The 12978-nt window shown below is 38.6% G+C and overlaps 1 protein-coding gene across 16 annotated transcripts in view; it reads right to left on the reverse strand.

Moving 5' to 3' along the window:
• KDM6A (lysine demethylase 6A) overlaps positions 1 to 12978 on the reverse strand; it is a 120590-nt gene that overhangs the window by 72000 nt on the left and 35612 nt on the right. For 10 of the 16 annotated variants that reach the window (XM_035315967.1, XM_035315966.1, XM_035315964.1 and 7 more), the window contains exons 3-4: positions 9884 to 9942; positions 866 to 986 (exon numbers count right to left, since the gene is read on the reverse strand). In XM_035315967.1, coding sequence (XP_035171858.1) covers positions 866 to 904 — 39 coding nt within the window. In that variant the 5' untranslated portion in view covers positions 905 to 986; positions 9884 to 9942. Of the gene's footprint in view, positions 1 to 865; positions 987 to 9883; positions 9943 to 12978 lie in introns of those variants that run through there. The other 6 variants (XM_035315960.1, XM_035315956.1, XM_035315953.1 and 3 more) reach the window with 1 other exon arrangement.

The following is a 12978-nucleotide window of genomic DNA, read 5'->3' on the forward strand; positions in this document are numbered from 1 at the left end:
CCCCCCCCCCCCCCCCCCCCCCCCCCCCCCCCCCCCCCCAGCAAAAACGTTGTATGGGAGGAGATAAAAGTTACAGATTACAATCAATGACCAAAAAAAGAATACAAGCAGTAAAATGAAATTTAAAAAAGAGTACAGAAGAAACAAAGTACTATATTAACACAAAGCATTTCTAACTGATTAGTCAGAAATTGCTGCCTTACAAGCTGACTCTCAAATCACGAAATAAAAGAATAATCGACCGACACACCCTTCCATGCTCCCCATCACATGTCACGGCCATGGGCACACCCTACTTGCCCATATGGCACAGCAGCCCCATTTTTTGCACACCCTTTCTCAGAGTCCTCCTTGCAAGGACTCACTTACCCTCTTCCCTTCACACTGCTAGAAGGGCAGAAACAATACAAAAATTGGTATGAGAACAATATTTTGCATAAAAGCTATTTTCAATGATTTTTATGAAATAGTGCAGCTATGAAAAAAAGAGGAAGAGCATCTAGAAACCAAACTGCTAATTCCTTTATTCTTTTTCCTCTGACTTTATGTTCTATTTAAGCCTTCCCCCAAGACTTGCTATTTTAATGAAAGCCCTACAACAATTTTTTGTTCCCTCTCCACTCAAGCTGCTAGAGTATCAGTGCTCATCTGTAACTTTGTTGGGTTTTTCTGAATATTTTTAGTACCTAACAAACATCAAATTCTATCCTTACTCTGTCTTTAGAGTAAGATACTTCATACTGAAACACTTATTTCTAAAGCAAGAACCATATAACAGCTATATATTTGTGCATTCCTTTCAGTTTTTAGATGCAACACAACTTATAACAAATGTTGAATTCAATCTGAAAGGACTTAAACCTACCTTTAAACTGGACTCATAGTCTGTGTTCACTTTGAACATAAGTCCAAGTCGCAAATGAATTTCCTTGGCTCGACAAAAGCTGGGATCAACATAAAGCGCCTCCTGAAATGCTTTAATTGCCCTAAAAGACAAACAGATAAAAAGCATTAATTTCTACTGAAATATTACTTTATAATAGTTATTTGTATGACTAGTAGAAAGTAAATCAGAAAGTACTGTTACTGAAGAACATAGCAATGTAATGGATTAAATGTTTTTGCTGCATCATTTTTGTTTCTTCAAAGACTGGGTAATTTTGTACTCCAGATATCCTAAGCGATTTGAAAGTCTCATCTTCTCTGTTCATTTGGAGAAACTAACCTGCTGCCTGAAACACAGCAACAGAAGTGCTATTTCAGAAAGGACAATTCAGGAATAAGCAACAAAATTAACACAACTGTAGAACAAGAGCATACACAGTGGTCAGTCCTGTCACAACCAACTGCTAGGCTGCTTTTGATTCCAGATAATGTAGACTCCTGAGAGCAGAGGCAGAACGGGAGGCCTAGAAGATCTCACACACCTCCATTCACTGCCTGGACTTGCTCCACTTTCAACTTTGTTACTCCCTTTCTTAGCACCACGGCCGCCCAGGGACTCGGTAATACCTATTACTCCTTTACTTTCCAGTCTCTCTGCCACCTCCAGGACAACACAGATATGGAAGTCTGCCACCTCCTCCCACCATAACTTGCTTTTCGTATTTCCTTGACATCTGAAAACGGCTCTGATTCTATTTCCTTGTCTTTAAATCCTCTCTGTACATGCTCCTGTTCGTGGTGGCACCGCACCAGATAAAACAAAACCACTATGGACCAGCTACATTTTGGGGAAGAACAAACGTGACTCTAAGCAGGACTGACAAGGCCTGTTTTGCCTCTCAGGCCAGCTGTGTAGAATTAGGACAGCTGAAATGAAGCTAGAAGGTAACAGATTTAAATTCATGGAGAAATTCAGAAAGAAGCTACGACTCATTGCATTACTTCTCCTGAAATTGACTGTTACAAAGAGAAGACCCTCACATACAGCCCACGCAGTGACAGGCATCAGGGAGCAGTGGTGCTTTGGGCAGGACCCAAGTGCCCATGGCGGGACACCCGGCCTCGCCTCCAGAGCCCCAGGGTGGCACTGAGCAGGCAGGTAACAGGCGAGGCCATAGGAAAATATGGAAAAACCTACATTTTCACTGTGGAACTGAAGCTCACAGTCCTTCAGAAAGGTTTTCCGCTCCTGGTACCCTGCTTCCCTGCTCACAAAAGCAAGTAAAGCACAAAAGGGACACAACTTGCACTAGCTAAGCATCCTCTCACATCTCGTTTAAACTTTCCAGGAATACGGTGGATGGTGGTGAATTACACACCTCAGGAACTATACCAAAACTGTAACTAACAGGGTGCCATGTCTTGTAACAGTATTCCCACTATTGTCTATAAGAAAACCCTTCGAACAGTGTAACAATCACCAAATTTTGGCTTACAAATGCTTGTAGATTCTACTACCATTTTAAGTTACGCTTTTGTGACACACAGAAGTATAGATTTTGTCATTGTATACCTGCATTTCTTATCTTAACTCTAATACAGTACGCAGTACGTTGGGCACTGGCATTTAAATATCCATTATTTGTGTCCTGTTCAAAGACAGTAATATCTACTAAGTTCTAAAAGTGAAGAACATCATTAAGCATGGTCCCCATCAAAGAGAGGACAAAAATAAAGAATTAAAGCCACTGCAGCTCTACACCACATGTGAGACTGGCCATGCTCATATATGCTTTGTGAGCTTCACATTTTGCACATTAGCTTGCCTGGTCAGAAAATATTTTCCTATTTCCCTATATCATGCCATGTCTCACTCACAAATACCACTGAAACATGGATTTCTAAAAAATAAAACTGAAAAATATATTTTTATATCTTCATTATTGAACAGAAAATAGTAGTCGTTGTCACAGCTGAAGAACTGAGTTAAATGAAGCCACGGTACAGCAACCACGTTAACTAGCAAAATTTTCATAGAATAAAACTCAAAACTGAGAAGACATTTTCCTATTAACACTAATTATTACAGTAACTATGTGTATATAAACTCTGCCTTGATTATATTAACTCTTAAAGACAAGCAATTCTACACTATAGATGAATTAATATTGATCTAATTTTGCCTATGAGAAACATTTAAGCAAAATAGCAATGGATTCACGATTACAGGAGACATCAAGAACAAGGAACACAGGGATACATCTGGTTTTATTTTGGGGCTTCCTCTGCCTCGCTGCCATGCTCAGAGCTCCGGACTCAGCCCCTTACTACCCCAACAGCAAAACATCTGCAATGTCACTGCCATACATCCCAGTTCTAAGCGCTCATCAACATCCAAAGGAAATGACAATGGGTCTGGGTACACATTGGTGCAACGGGGAAGGAAGAGGACATGAGAGTATGTGGAAAGTAGGAGCAAGTGTACTAGTAGAAGATGAGATGATGGCACACAGTCTTGCTCAAATAGGTTGTTAGCCTCCACCGCTAATTAACTGGCCTTCATGCACAGACACAGCTTTTCATTTTAATCCTTTAGCAGACTAAACATACATTAGTCCAAAGGATAAATCACAGAAATGAACAGCTGGGAGCTCTCATACTGTAGAAATAAATGACAGTAGTCTAAATTCAGCAAGAGACGACTTCAGGTTTGTTCTCTAAAGGATATTGATCAACTGCCTGGCAAGAAAAAAACTTTGGTTAAGTCTACTGGAATTTATTTAAATTAAATTAGAGTCTTCAACAAGAATGGGAAGGTATCCATTAACAGGCAGGAAAGGCTGGCTAGCTAACACTAGACAAAATGGGAAAGCAGGACTGGAAAACAGACTGCGGAGGATGAAGTGCACCTCTGGGCTTACTTTTGTACAGCATTGCTACAGTAATTGAGAAAATATAAAAGTGACATGAATCTATCATCTCCAAATCTAGACTTTCAAAATCAATACTGCAGCTATCTTTCCACCCACTCATCTATACAACAATGCCTACCATTATGCAAGAAAGCAGGCTGAATAATAATTAATAGAATATTATATTAAACATTTAGTGAACTCTCATAAGATGTATTGGAAGGTTTTATTTGGACAGACTGTGAATATAAATCCATTAGAACTGGACAAAAGTTTATTATAAAACAGCATCGATTTAACTATTCAGAAGTTAGCATTCATGAGTTTCTAACACAATACATTAAAATCATAAAAAGCCTACAAAAGAAAAGAACATAACATTCTAACATGTCGGGAAAACTACTTGGTGCAGCTGGAGCAAAACTTTCTTTTTATTTTTCTTTATTCTCTTTCAATTTTCTGTCCACCTGCTCCAAGCATAAAAAGTGAAAATGCCATGAGGATATGATGGACAAATTCCTATTTAAAACTCATCCTCAAACGTTGAACATAAACAAAATGTATGTATACAGAAATAGTAATTACTGCATTTTTATGAAATACTTTACAGTCTTTAGACACAGTAACTCCTCTGTCCATTGTGCCATAACAGCTGAATGCTGAAACATTTTGAGCAGCAGGCTCCAAACGTTTCTCCATAGCAGCAGCTGAGACTACCCTTTTTTTTCCTGTTACCAACAGATACTATGCTTTTTCATCAGTCCAAGAAATAGGTTTGATAGACAATGACAAAGAGAACAAAAGACAAATCAATTACTACTTTGCTCATGGTTAACTGCCACTAGTATTTGTAGTCTACATGTACATTCCCATTTTACGTATATAAAAATAGCTATGTGGACCCAGCCACCTGAAAACTAAGAACTATTTGACAATGCAGTATCTACACGGTGCTTGTTTAAACTCTGCTCTCCTTATTAAGTTAACTACGGACTAAAAACACCTGACCATCTAAGAGGACTCTGACAGGAGAGGAAAATAAATATAAATGTGTACGTTGAAGATCGCAGGTTATTGGCGGGCAAGCTGTTTTTCTGCTCTCAAATGACGTTTGTCATTGACTTCCCTGTAGCAGGTGTTTACAAAGCAGGACCTCCACAGGCTGCAAATTACCAGGGCAATGTCACTGTCAATTAGGTGAACCTCAGTGCTTCTTAGGCAAACTGCAGCCACTGGACTATTTCATCAAAAGCCGTACTTCCACGATGGCACCAAGTATCGCTATACCTGGAGGCAGGCAGGGCAGAGGTTGCATTTGATGAAGTAGTCCAGTGGTTGCTGTTTGCAGGAAGGGGTGGAGTGCTCCCACTCAAGTGAAGGAGGTCCCCAGCAGTGGGTTTGCATTCCCACACACACCACTCTGTGGGGAACAGCCTGGTTCCTTGGACCTGCCAATGACTGGCACAAACAGCCTGCGAAACATCCGCAGGGTCTGGTCCTGCTGGAAAAACAATAATAATCCCCCTCATGTGTAAATCTCACTGTGCTAGTAACAGCTTACTGCTGAAAAAGACAACTGTGTGGAGAGAGAAAGCAAAGGAGGGGCGAGAAGGGACCTTAGCAGCACAGGACAGGACTCTCCCACAGTCACAGATGGGCAGTGACCACCATAAAACAACCGTTTCTTGGTTAGATGATCATGAATGCAAGACTGAAGGCTGGCCCATGGGACTACTGAAAAAAAGTTTACATTCCACTGTAGACCTGAATACTTGAAAAACACTTCAGTCAGCTGCTTTTCAAGATGACTGTGAGAACAGCAAACCTTCACTTTCTTTAAAATAAGATACAACAGAATGACAGCCAGGAAACCTGGAGCGAAGCAAGAAAGAGACCAGACTCCTTCAGCACAAGTAAGTAATTAACTATGTCTGGCACTAAGGCCCCTCTCAGAGGTTGATGGTAAGTTGTTCACATGTTCCACAAAGTGGGTACCTGTAAAAGAATGCTCCTGTCCCACTGAGGTCTTGGAAGGATTTCTGTAAGAAAAATGATTCTCAAGTGGCTGGAGGCCAGCAGAGGTGGGACACAGTACCACAGATACCAACTGAGAGCCACATGCTACTACTGGCTGCTTGGCCTTGGGAGGATTGTGGAATTCAGCAGCAGCAGCAGAGGAGGGATGTGGAGAGCCTACTCAGCACTTGTACGCTGGAGATGGAGGTGCTGCCTTCTCCCAGTAGGGGTTTCATACCCTTCCTCCCTCTTGCCCATTGAATGTCTTTACTTGAATTAGGTAAGAATAATGAAAGGTGTAGGGGTCTGCAGCTGGCTTCTCATGTCAATATTCAATTCTGAATCACAGAACAGAATCACAGAATCACAGAACTCTAGGGGTTGGAAGGGACCTCAAAAGACAATTGGGTCCAACCCCCAAATACGAGCTGCAGAAGCAATAAAAAAAACCACCTTTTTGTGCTGAGCTCCTATCCCATTTCTGGTGTATCAAACTTAAGCTAACAGGAAAAATGCCAACATACAGGACACCCCGGCTTACAGAAGTGTGAAGGTACTTTAGAAGAGCCAGAAGCAGAGATGGTGGTACAGCTGATGATCTAGATATTGCACAGATGACCTCATTGCTTTTGCTTGGATAAGGATGGCTGCAGAGGGGCCATAGCTCCTGTCAGAGATGGCAGATTTCCCTAAGGCAGTCCACATCTTTAGCCATGCTGGAGGAGAAGGAAAGGGTCTGGACCATGACTCACATTTGTCTTTGGTATTCTTCAGGGCTGGTTCCTGCAAAGATGTCTGTGCTAAAGCACAAAGTTTTACATAATACTAAACTTTTAAGCTGCTAAAGAATCCTTGGACTGAGGAGCCAAAGGATATGATAAATAATGCAAGAAGGGTGACTGTGATCTCAGTCTCCTGTAAGGTGTTTTAAGGAACACCCTCTCTCTCTCACACACGTTGTCCAGCAATTTGCAGGGTAACTGTCCTTGAAAACACTGCAGGCTGGCCTCAGAGCACCACCATTAGTTAGTGCACGGGGATCCAAGCAGAACAGGAGAACCAGTTTCAGGACACAGCTGCAGAGCTTGGACTCCATCTGCTTCTCTTGGGGGGACTCAGATCTGCAGATCATACACCAGTCAGGTTCAGATTCCTTACTGAAGCGGAAGAGCAAAATTGGCACTCAAGCCACTACACGAAACTGTAGCTATTGCACAGAACTGCACGATAGCCTTTGATGAACAACTAAGATTTTATAATTGTTCAATCTAGAAGACAACTAAGGAGAATATGAAATTACTCAAGTTATGACAGTATCTCAGCTATCTCTATACTGGTGTTTTGTCCTGCTTGAGAAACGGGGAAAACCAGCCATCCACTTTTCTCACAACTTGATGACAAATGGTGTGGAAAGAGTATCAAAATCTAAGATCTATACAACTTTCTTTGGAGCTAATCCCTTACGTCATATCTTACTATAAAAATCGCATAAAGTATCTTTGATCATGCTATCACAATATTTACATATACTTACATGTATATAAGTACTTTCAGTTCTTACATAAATTGTCAAACAAAACAACTGATATAAAATGATGTGTCAGATAAGATTTAGTACTTAACGCTGCAATGCTTCTTCAGCATGTAGAGAAGCGTGCAATATTGAATACAGAGAATTACATGTGTCTTGGAGTCAGTCCAACACTTTTTTATGAATACCAGAAATCTCAAAAAAATAATGTGAAAATATGAACAACAATTTTAAAACTGACCTTATTCTCACTTGCTCCCTTATTTGTATGACAGATGATTCACTAACTCTTCCTTCTGGGAAGACTATGTACATGCCTCTCCTTGAAATCTATGACTATCTAAGGTTGTGTGGATAAAATAAAATATTAATGAATATTTATTTATATAGTAAGTTAAACAACCTTAAACAATCTTGAGGTCTCCTCTACCTGTATGAAATACACAGATTTGTGTACTCTGTGAATGTAAATAGATGGGATAACTGCAGCAGAAAACAAGACGGTTTGACTAGTGTTTCACTCTGAAAGAAGGAAGATTCTCCTTGCTATCTGCAGTGGAGACTTGTGGAAGACTAAGTCTACAAAGAACGTCCCTACTGCAAGTGACTTGCAATCAGCTCCAAGCTAATTATGGTTTTGTCGCACCTAAATATTCACAACCACGCAACCCACTCCTGTCCCGAAAACGTAGTAAGGGAAGAAACACTCAAGGGGAATTAAAAAAATACATACCGAAGTATAAGGTTTTATCTTTATCCCTTTAAAAATTCTACCCAATGTTCTCATATACACAACTTTAGTACCACACTACATATACCTTTGTAGCATGAATAGACAGATTTGATCATTTTGAACTACATTAACAAACAGCTCTATATGCAGTTAAGACATTATAACTTTAGACATTGATTTATACTCATGTTCTCAACAAGGTTACTCCAAAGCATGCAAGAAAAATCTGAATTAATTCAAGGCAGCAAACTATCAATACTTAGACCTCACAATGACCTGACTTTGTTGCTCCCTCCACTGAATGGTGCCAAAAAACCTGATCCACTAATGGCAACAGTCTACGCTGAAAAGGTGGCCTCTCAATAATTAACTACTCTAAATCTAACTTTTCATGTAATTTGACTCATTTTCTATCATTTTCACAGTGCAAACTGTAACACGTTAAATGATGAAGCCAAGCCTGCACCAGAACAAGAACATTCTGAAACAGCAAAATTCAAGAAAGATGATCACAATCTTAAAAGATTCTCAGTTTTTCTGAAAACTTTTTTGCTTTTTTCTCGTATTAGAATGGAATGTAATTGCATGCCATGTACAATACATGACATACATTGCACCACTACTAATAAAGAAAGCATTTGAATTTTAAGAGGGGAAAAAAAAAATCAAGGTTCTGAGATCATGATTTAACCAACTTATGTTCATTTCCAAAATAAAAGCTTACTTCCTGCCTGAGGAAAGCATGAATCTTTTGTCTTACTGATACACAGAAACTTTTGATAAATTTATTGGGGGGGGTAGGAGTAAGAGGTGGGCAGAAATCTCATTTTGTTGTTCCAAGCTATCAGTCAGCAGTCACTTATTACTTCCTTAGCTTCAGGCATGCTTAGTCCAATAAGATGATAAATTTTTGTGTAATGAACTAAATAGTAAAATCACATTCATTTTATTACGAGCTTCTGTACTAAATGTTACTAGAGAAATATATACCACAAAGAATTCAGCATGGAAGAGAGAGAAAAAAAAAGGCAAACCAATCAATTTTATGAAAAAAGCTCTCATCTAAACACTGTGTTTGATTTTATTCCTATGATAACGACAATATGCATGTAACAGGAAACCAGACCTTTCTTATTACTGACCAGGAAAGTTTGAGGATCTGTCAAGAGAACCCCAACGATCAAGTCTATTTCATTTCTCATTCTTCTCTCATCACCAGTGAGGCAAAACAAAAACAAAATCATCCACAAAACCATCAAACCAAGCCTCTCCCCACCCCCAGCACAACAGCAAGCCCTTCCCAAAACCCTGCCAGAATTTACAGCTCTTTATAACTGAGTTTTTTTTTTGACAGTTTTAAACATTCAGGACAAAGTGTACTGCTGCTCACGTCCAAAACCTGTCACTGTATACAGTTATGGAAAAATTACTGAATAACTAGCTAAATGAAAACAAACCTACTTTGCCACTTCTTTTCCCAGAGAAACATAAAATTTCTTCACAACATATGCTGCAGACCATAGACACTGAGAACTCACAAAAACCTGTTGAGTCATACCGCTCCCTTCCCCTCGCTGAATTGCATTATAGGAAGCTGAAACTCTTTCTCTGTAATTGCTTTCCTACTCAAGCAACTGCTGCGGCTGCCAGAAGTAAGTCAGGTATGAGATACAGGAAAATATATCTACAAGTATCATACTTATGCTACAAAATTTAAACCATTATACACTAACATGAAGGTTGAAATATTCACCTACCAACAAACACTGCAAAATAGACTGACACTGATCGTTTATTCCAACTTACCATTGAAAGGCGTTGTAATGGAAGTAGACCAAACCAAGGCCATATAAAAAGGCAGCATTCTGTAAAGAAAATAAACAATGTTTAAACCCAGATACACCAACCATAATCTATACCACTGAGCTGCAAATATTTTGTTCATCGTTCGACATTCACTTCCTGTTGTTAAGATAGGGGTATTTTAATTTCGCCTTGAACAGGAAGAACAAAGAAGAAGGAATAAGAAGATAGCTACAGATTTTTTTTTAAAAAAATGCAATTATTTGTAAAATTTAGTACTGAATTCTGAATTTAAATGCAGAAATGTATTTTTGAGGAACAGTAACTACTATAACATTCAAGTACTTTCACATCAGAGACACCAATGTCCTTTGTTCCATTTGTATAATAGCAGGAAAGCAAACAACGGTCTTTGGCAATTTAATACAATAAAAATGTTTTATAACCTAAGACCATGTCATAGTTATAATAATTTATATTCACATAAAAGTAAACAAAGCTACGCACACTAATATCACTGTCCAAAGTAGAACATTAATTATATGAATCTGAAAATATGCTTAAGGAAACTGTAATTTTTCTGAATACTAAAAATATAGGCCATCAGCTTCAAACCTAAGACAATCAGATTTCTTCCTCATTAATCTAATTTCTACCTTTGATTACCCTATTTTGCAGTAAAAGGAAAAAAAATTACCATTTTCCTTCTGACAAGTCATCTTCCCCCCATTTTGTTTTCACAAAGGAAAGTGTTGCTTCCAAAGTGACATTACCAGGGGGTTTAATGAATGATTAACTACCCAATTTTCCAAATAAATATTCCGTATTTCCTAAATTATATAAAAATTAACCAACTTTTTCTTTTGACAAATGTTATGTCACAGTAAAATTGTTCCCTATTTAGCAGCTATTCTCTTATTTACAGAAGAAAACACGTATAATGCTGCCCACAACACAATTTTAGGTTTTTCTTGTGTGTAACACTGTTTACAAGAGACTGTTTACAAGGAAAAAGAGCTCTAATATATGAACCAGAAATGGCATTTCCATTCTCAAAGATTCTTCTTCAAGATAATCCCTATTTCACTTGCACTCAATTCATTCTTCAACAACTCTCATTTCTATGGAACCTGACAAAGGAAATCCTAGATATGCCTTAAAACCAACTGAAATATCTAAGATGTAAGCAAATTTCTCCTAGAAAGCAATTGGAAACCAGAACATAATTTGAAGAGCAAGCACTCATCAGAAACAGAACCTAGTATTACAATTTCATTATACCTCATTTGCATCCTCTAAATGCAAATTAAAAACAGGGGAAATGCCAAAGATCCTTTCATGAATACAGTTGGATCATAGCTTTAGCAATGGACAGGTTCCAAGAAAATGCTGTGGTATGACCAGCTATTATGACAATCAGAGCACTGTACAAAGGGAGTGGAAAGAGAAGTACATAGACAATAAAAAGATGACGGTCGTAATACGACCATAAAATCACGTTCCTGTTCAAGTGAACAAAGCCGCAACATGGACATCATAAAGACACGAGATCGTCAACTCTGTACCCCATGTAGTTGCTGTAACTCAAATCTGTTCTGGCAACAGCAGACTAAGAATGACGACATGCTCAAAAACTGAACATACATAATGCCTTGGACTACAGTATTCTCAATGACGTAAAACAACAATGGGGAGAGATTTTCACATGCACAATACAGAAGCCTGCAAAATACAGCGTACGCCTAGCTGCCTTTACTCTGTTCTGGCCATGCTTATTTAGAGAAGTGAACAAAGTTGTTCAATGTTACCTCGGAGATTCAACAACTGCGATGCAAGACTAGATCACCACAGAGACTAATAATAAAAAATCCTGCATCATCACACTGCAAAATTCAGGCAAAAATATACCAGACAACTAAAACCTCTTCAATCTTTAAGAGTTTAATTCCTCTTCCAATGCCTATTACAATTCACAGTCAAAATTTGAATATTCAGAAGATTAATCTAGCTGTTATTTTGGTCCTAAGGGTTAATAATACTCAACAATCAAGGCATACGATGAGACCAAAATGCAGGTGATTTGTCCATGTGTAATTACTATACCAAATTTACATGAAGCTTTCAGGTTGCCCCCATTGCAGTAAAACACAAGTCCGCTATTAGAGCTCCATCCTTTGTTCTGTGGCTGCCTTTCTAATTTTTCTCATTCTCCTCCAGCTTTGCAATGCACTTGGGACTGACCTTAAAAACATGTTAAGATACTGCTGTATTCTCGATAAAAAACGGGGCAAGATTTAACACTTTATAACACTTTTCTGTGAATGTAAAGATGCAAATTATGAAATGTCAGTATGGACTGAATTCATCTGTTTTAAAACTCTACAGCTCTAACTGCACATAACACCATTAGTGCTGCTTGTTGTTTATTCATTAGTTTTGTCTAAATGATTAAAAAATATCTTTAATCTGAGCTTGAAGCTGGATGGGGCTTTCATGAGGAATGGAAGGTAATACAGTGGTTCTGCGCAAGCAGTACTTCCCCACCTGTAATTCAAGGTGAGTTACATGCGAAGTTCACTACTTTAGCAACTAACTTTTCTGCCTGTACTGCAGAATACCAGCAAGTTCAACATGCAGCCAAGTTCTTACTGGCAACAGCCCATATGAAAAGCTAGAACAGCTTAACACTTATCAGGACCAAGCAGGATCATGAAGCTTCATTACAAGACGGATTTTCATCTACAAAATGTCCTTTATCCTGACATCTCAGATTCTGGGACTCCAACTCACGCACCCCGCCCTAAGAAACCTGTTTTCCATTGCCTCTGTTACTTGCTTTTGAACACAGGTATATCATGAATAGTATCTACCCCATGTTTTTCAGTAACGATATCTTGATATTCAATCCTTGTTATTCAAGATCCTACTATAAATAGCTGCTGATGGAGAATACAAGCCTACAAGCCAACTTTTTTTCACCCTCCAAGTATATATATATTTCAGTATAAAGCAGAAAACAAAATTATCTTATTACACTCTTTTCCTTGAAGTTCATCAAAACCTTCACAATTTCTAAGATATCAGGCTAAAATTCATTC

Source organism: Oxyura jamaicensis, chromosome 1 (assembly GCF_011077185.1).
Source record: "Oxyura jamaicensis isolate SHBP4307 breed ruddy duck chromosome 1, BPBGC_Ojam_1.0, whole genome shotgun sequence".
Lineage (NCBI taxonomy): Eukaryota > Metazoa > Chordata > Aves > Anseriformes > Anatidae > Oxyura > Oxyura jamaicensis.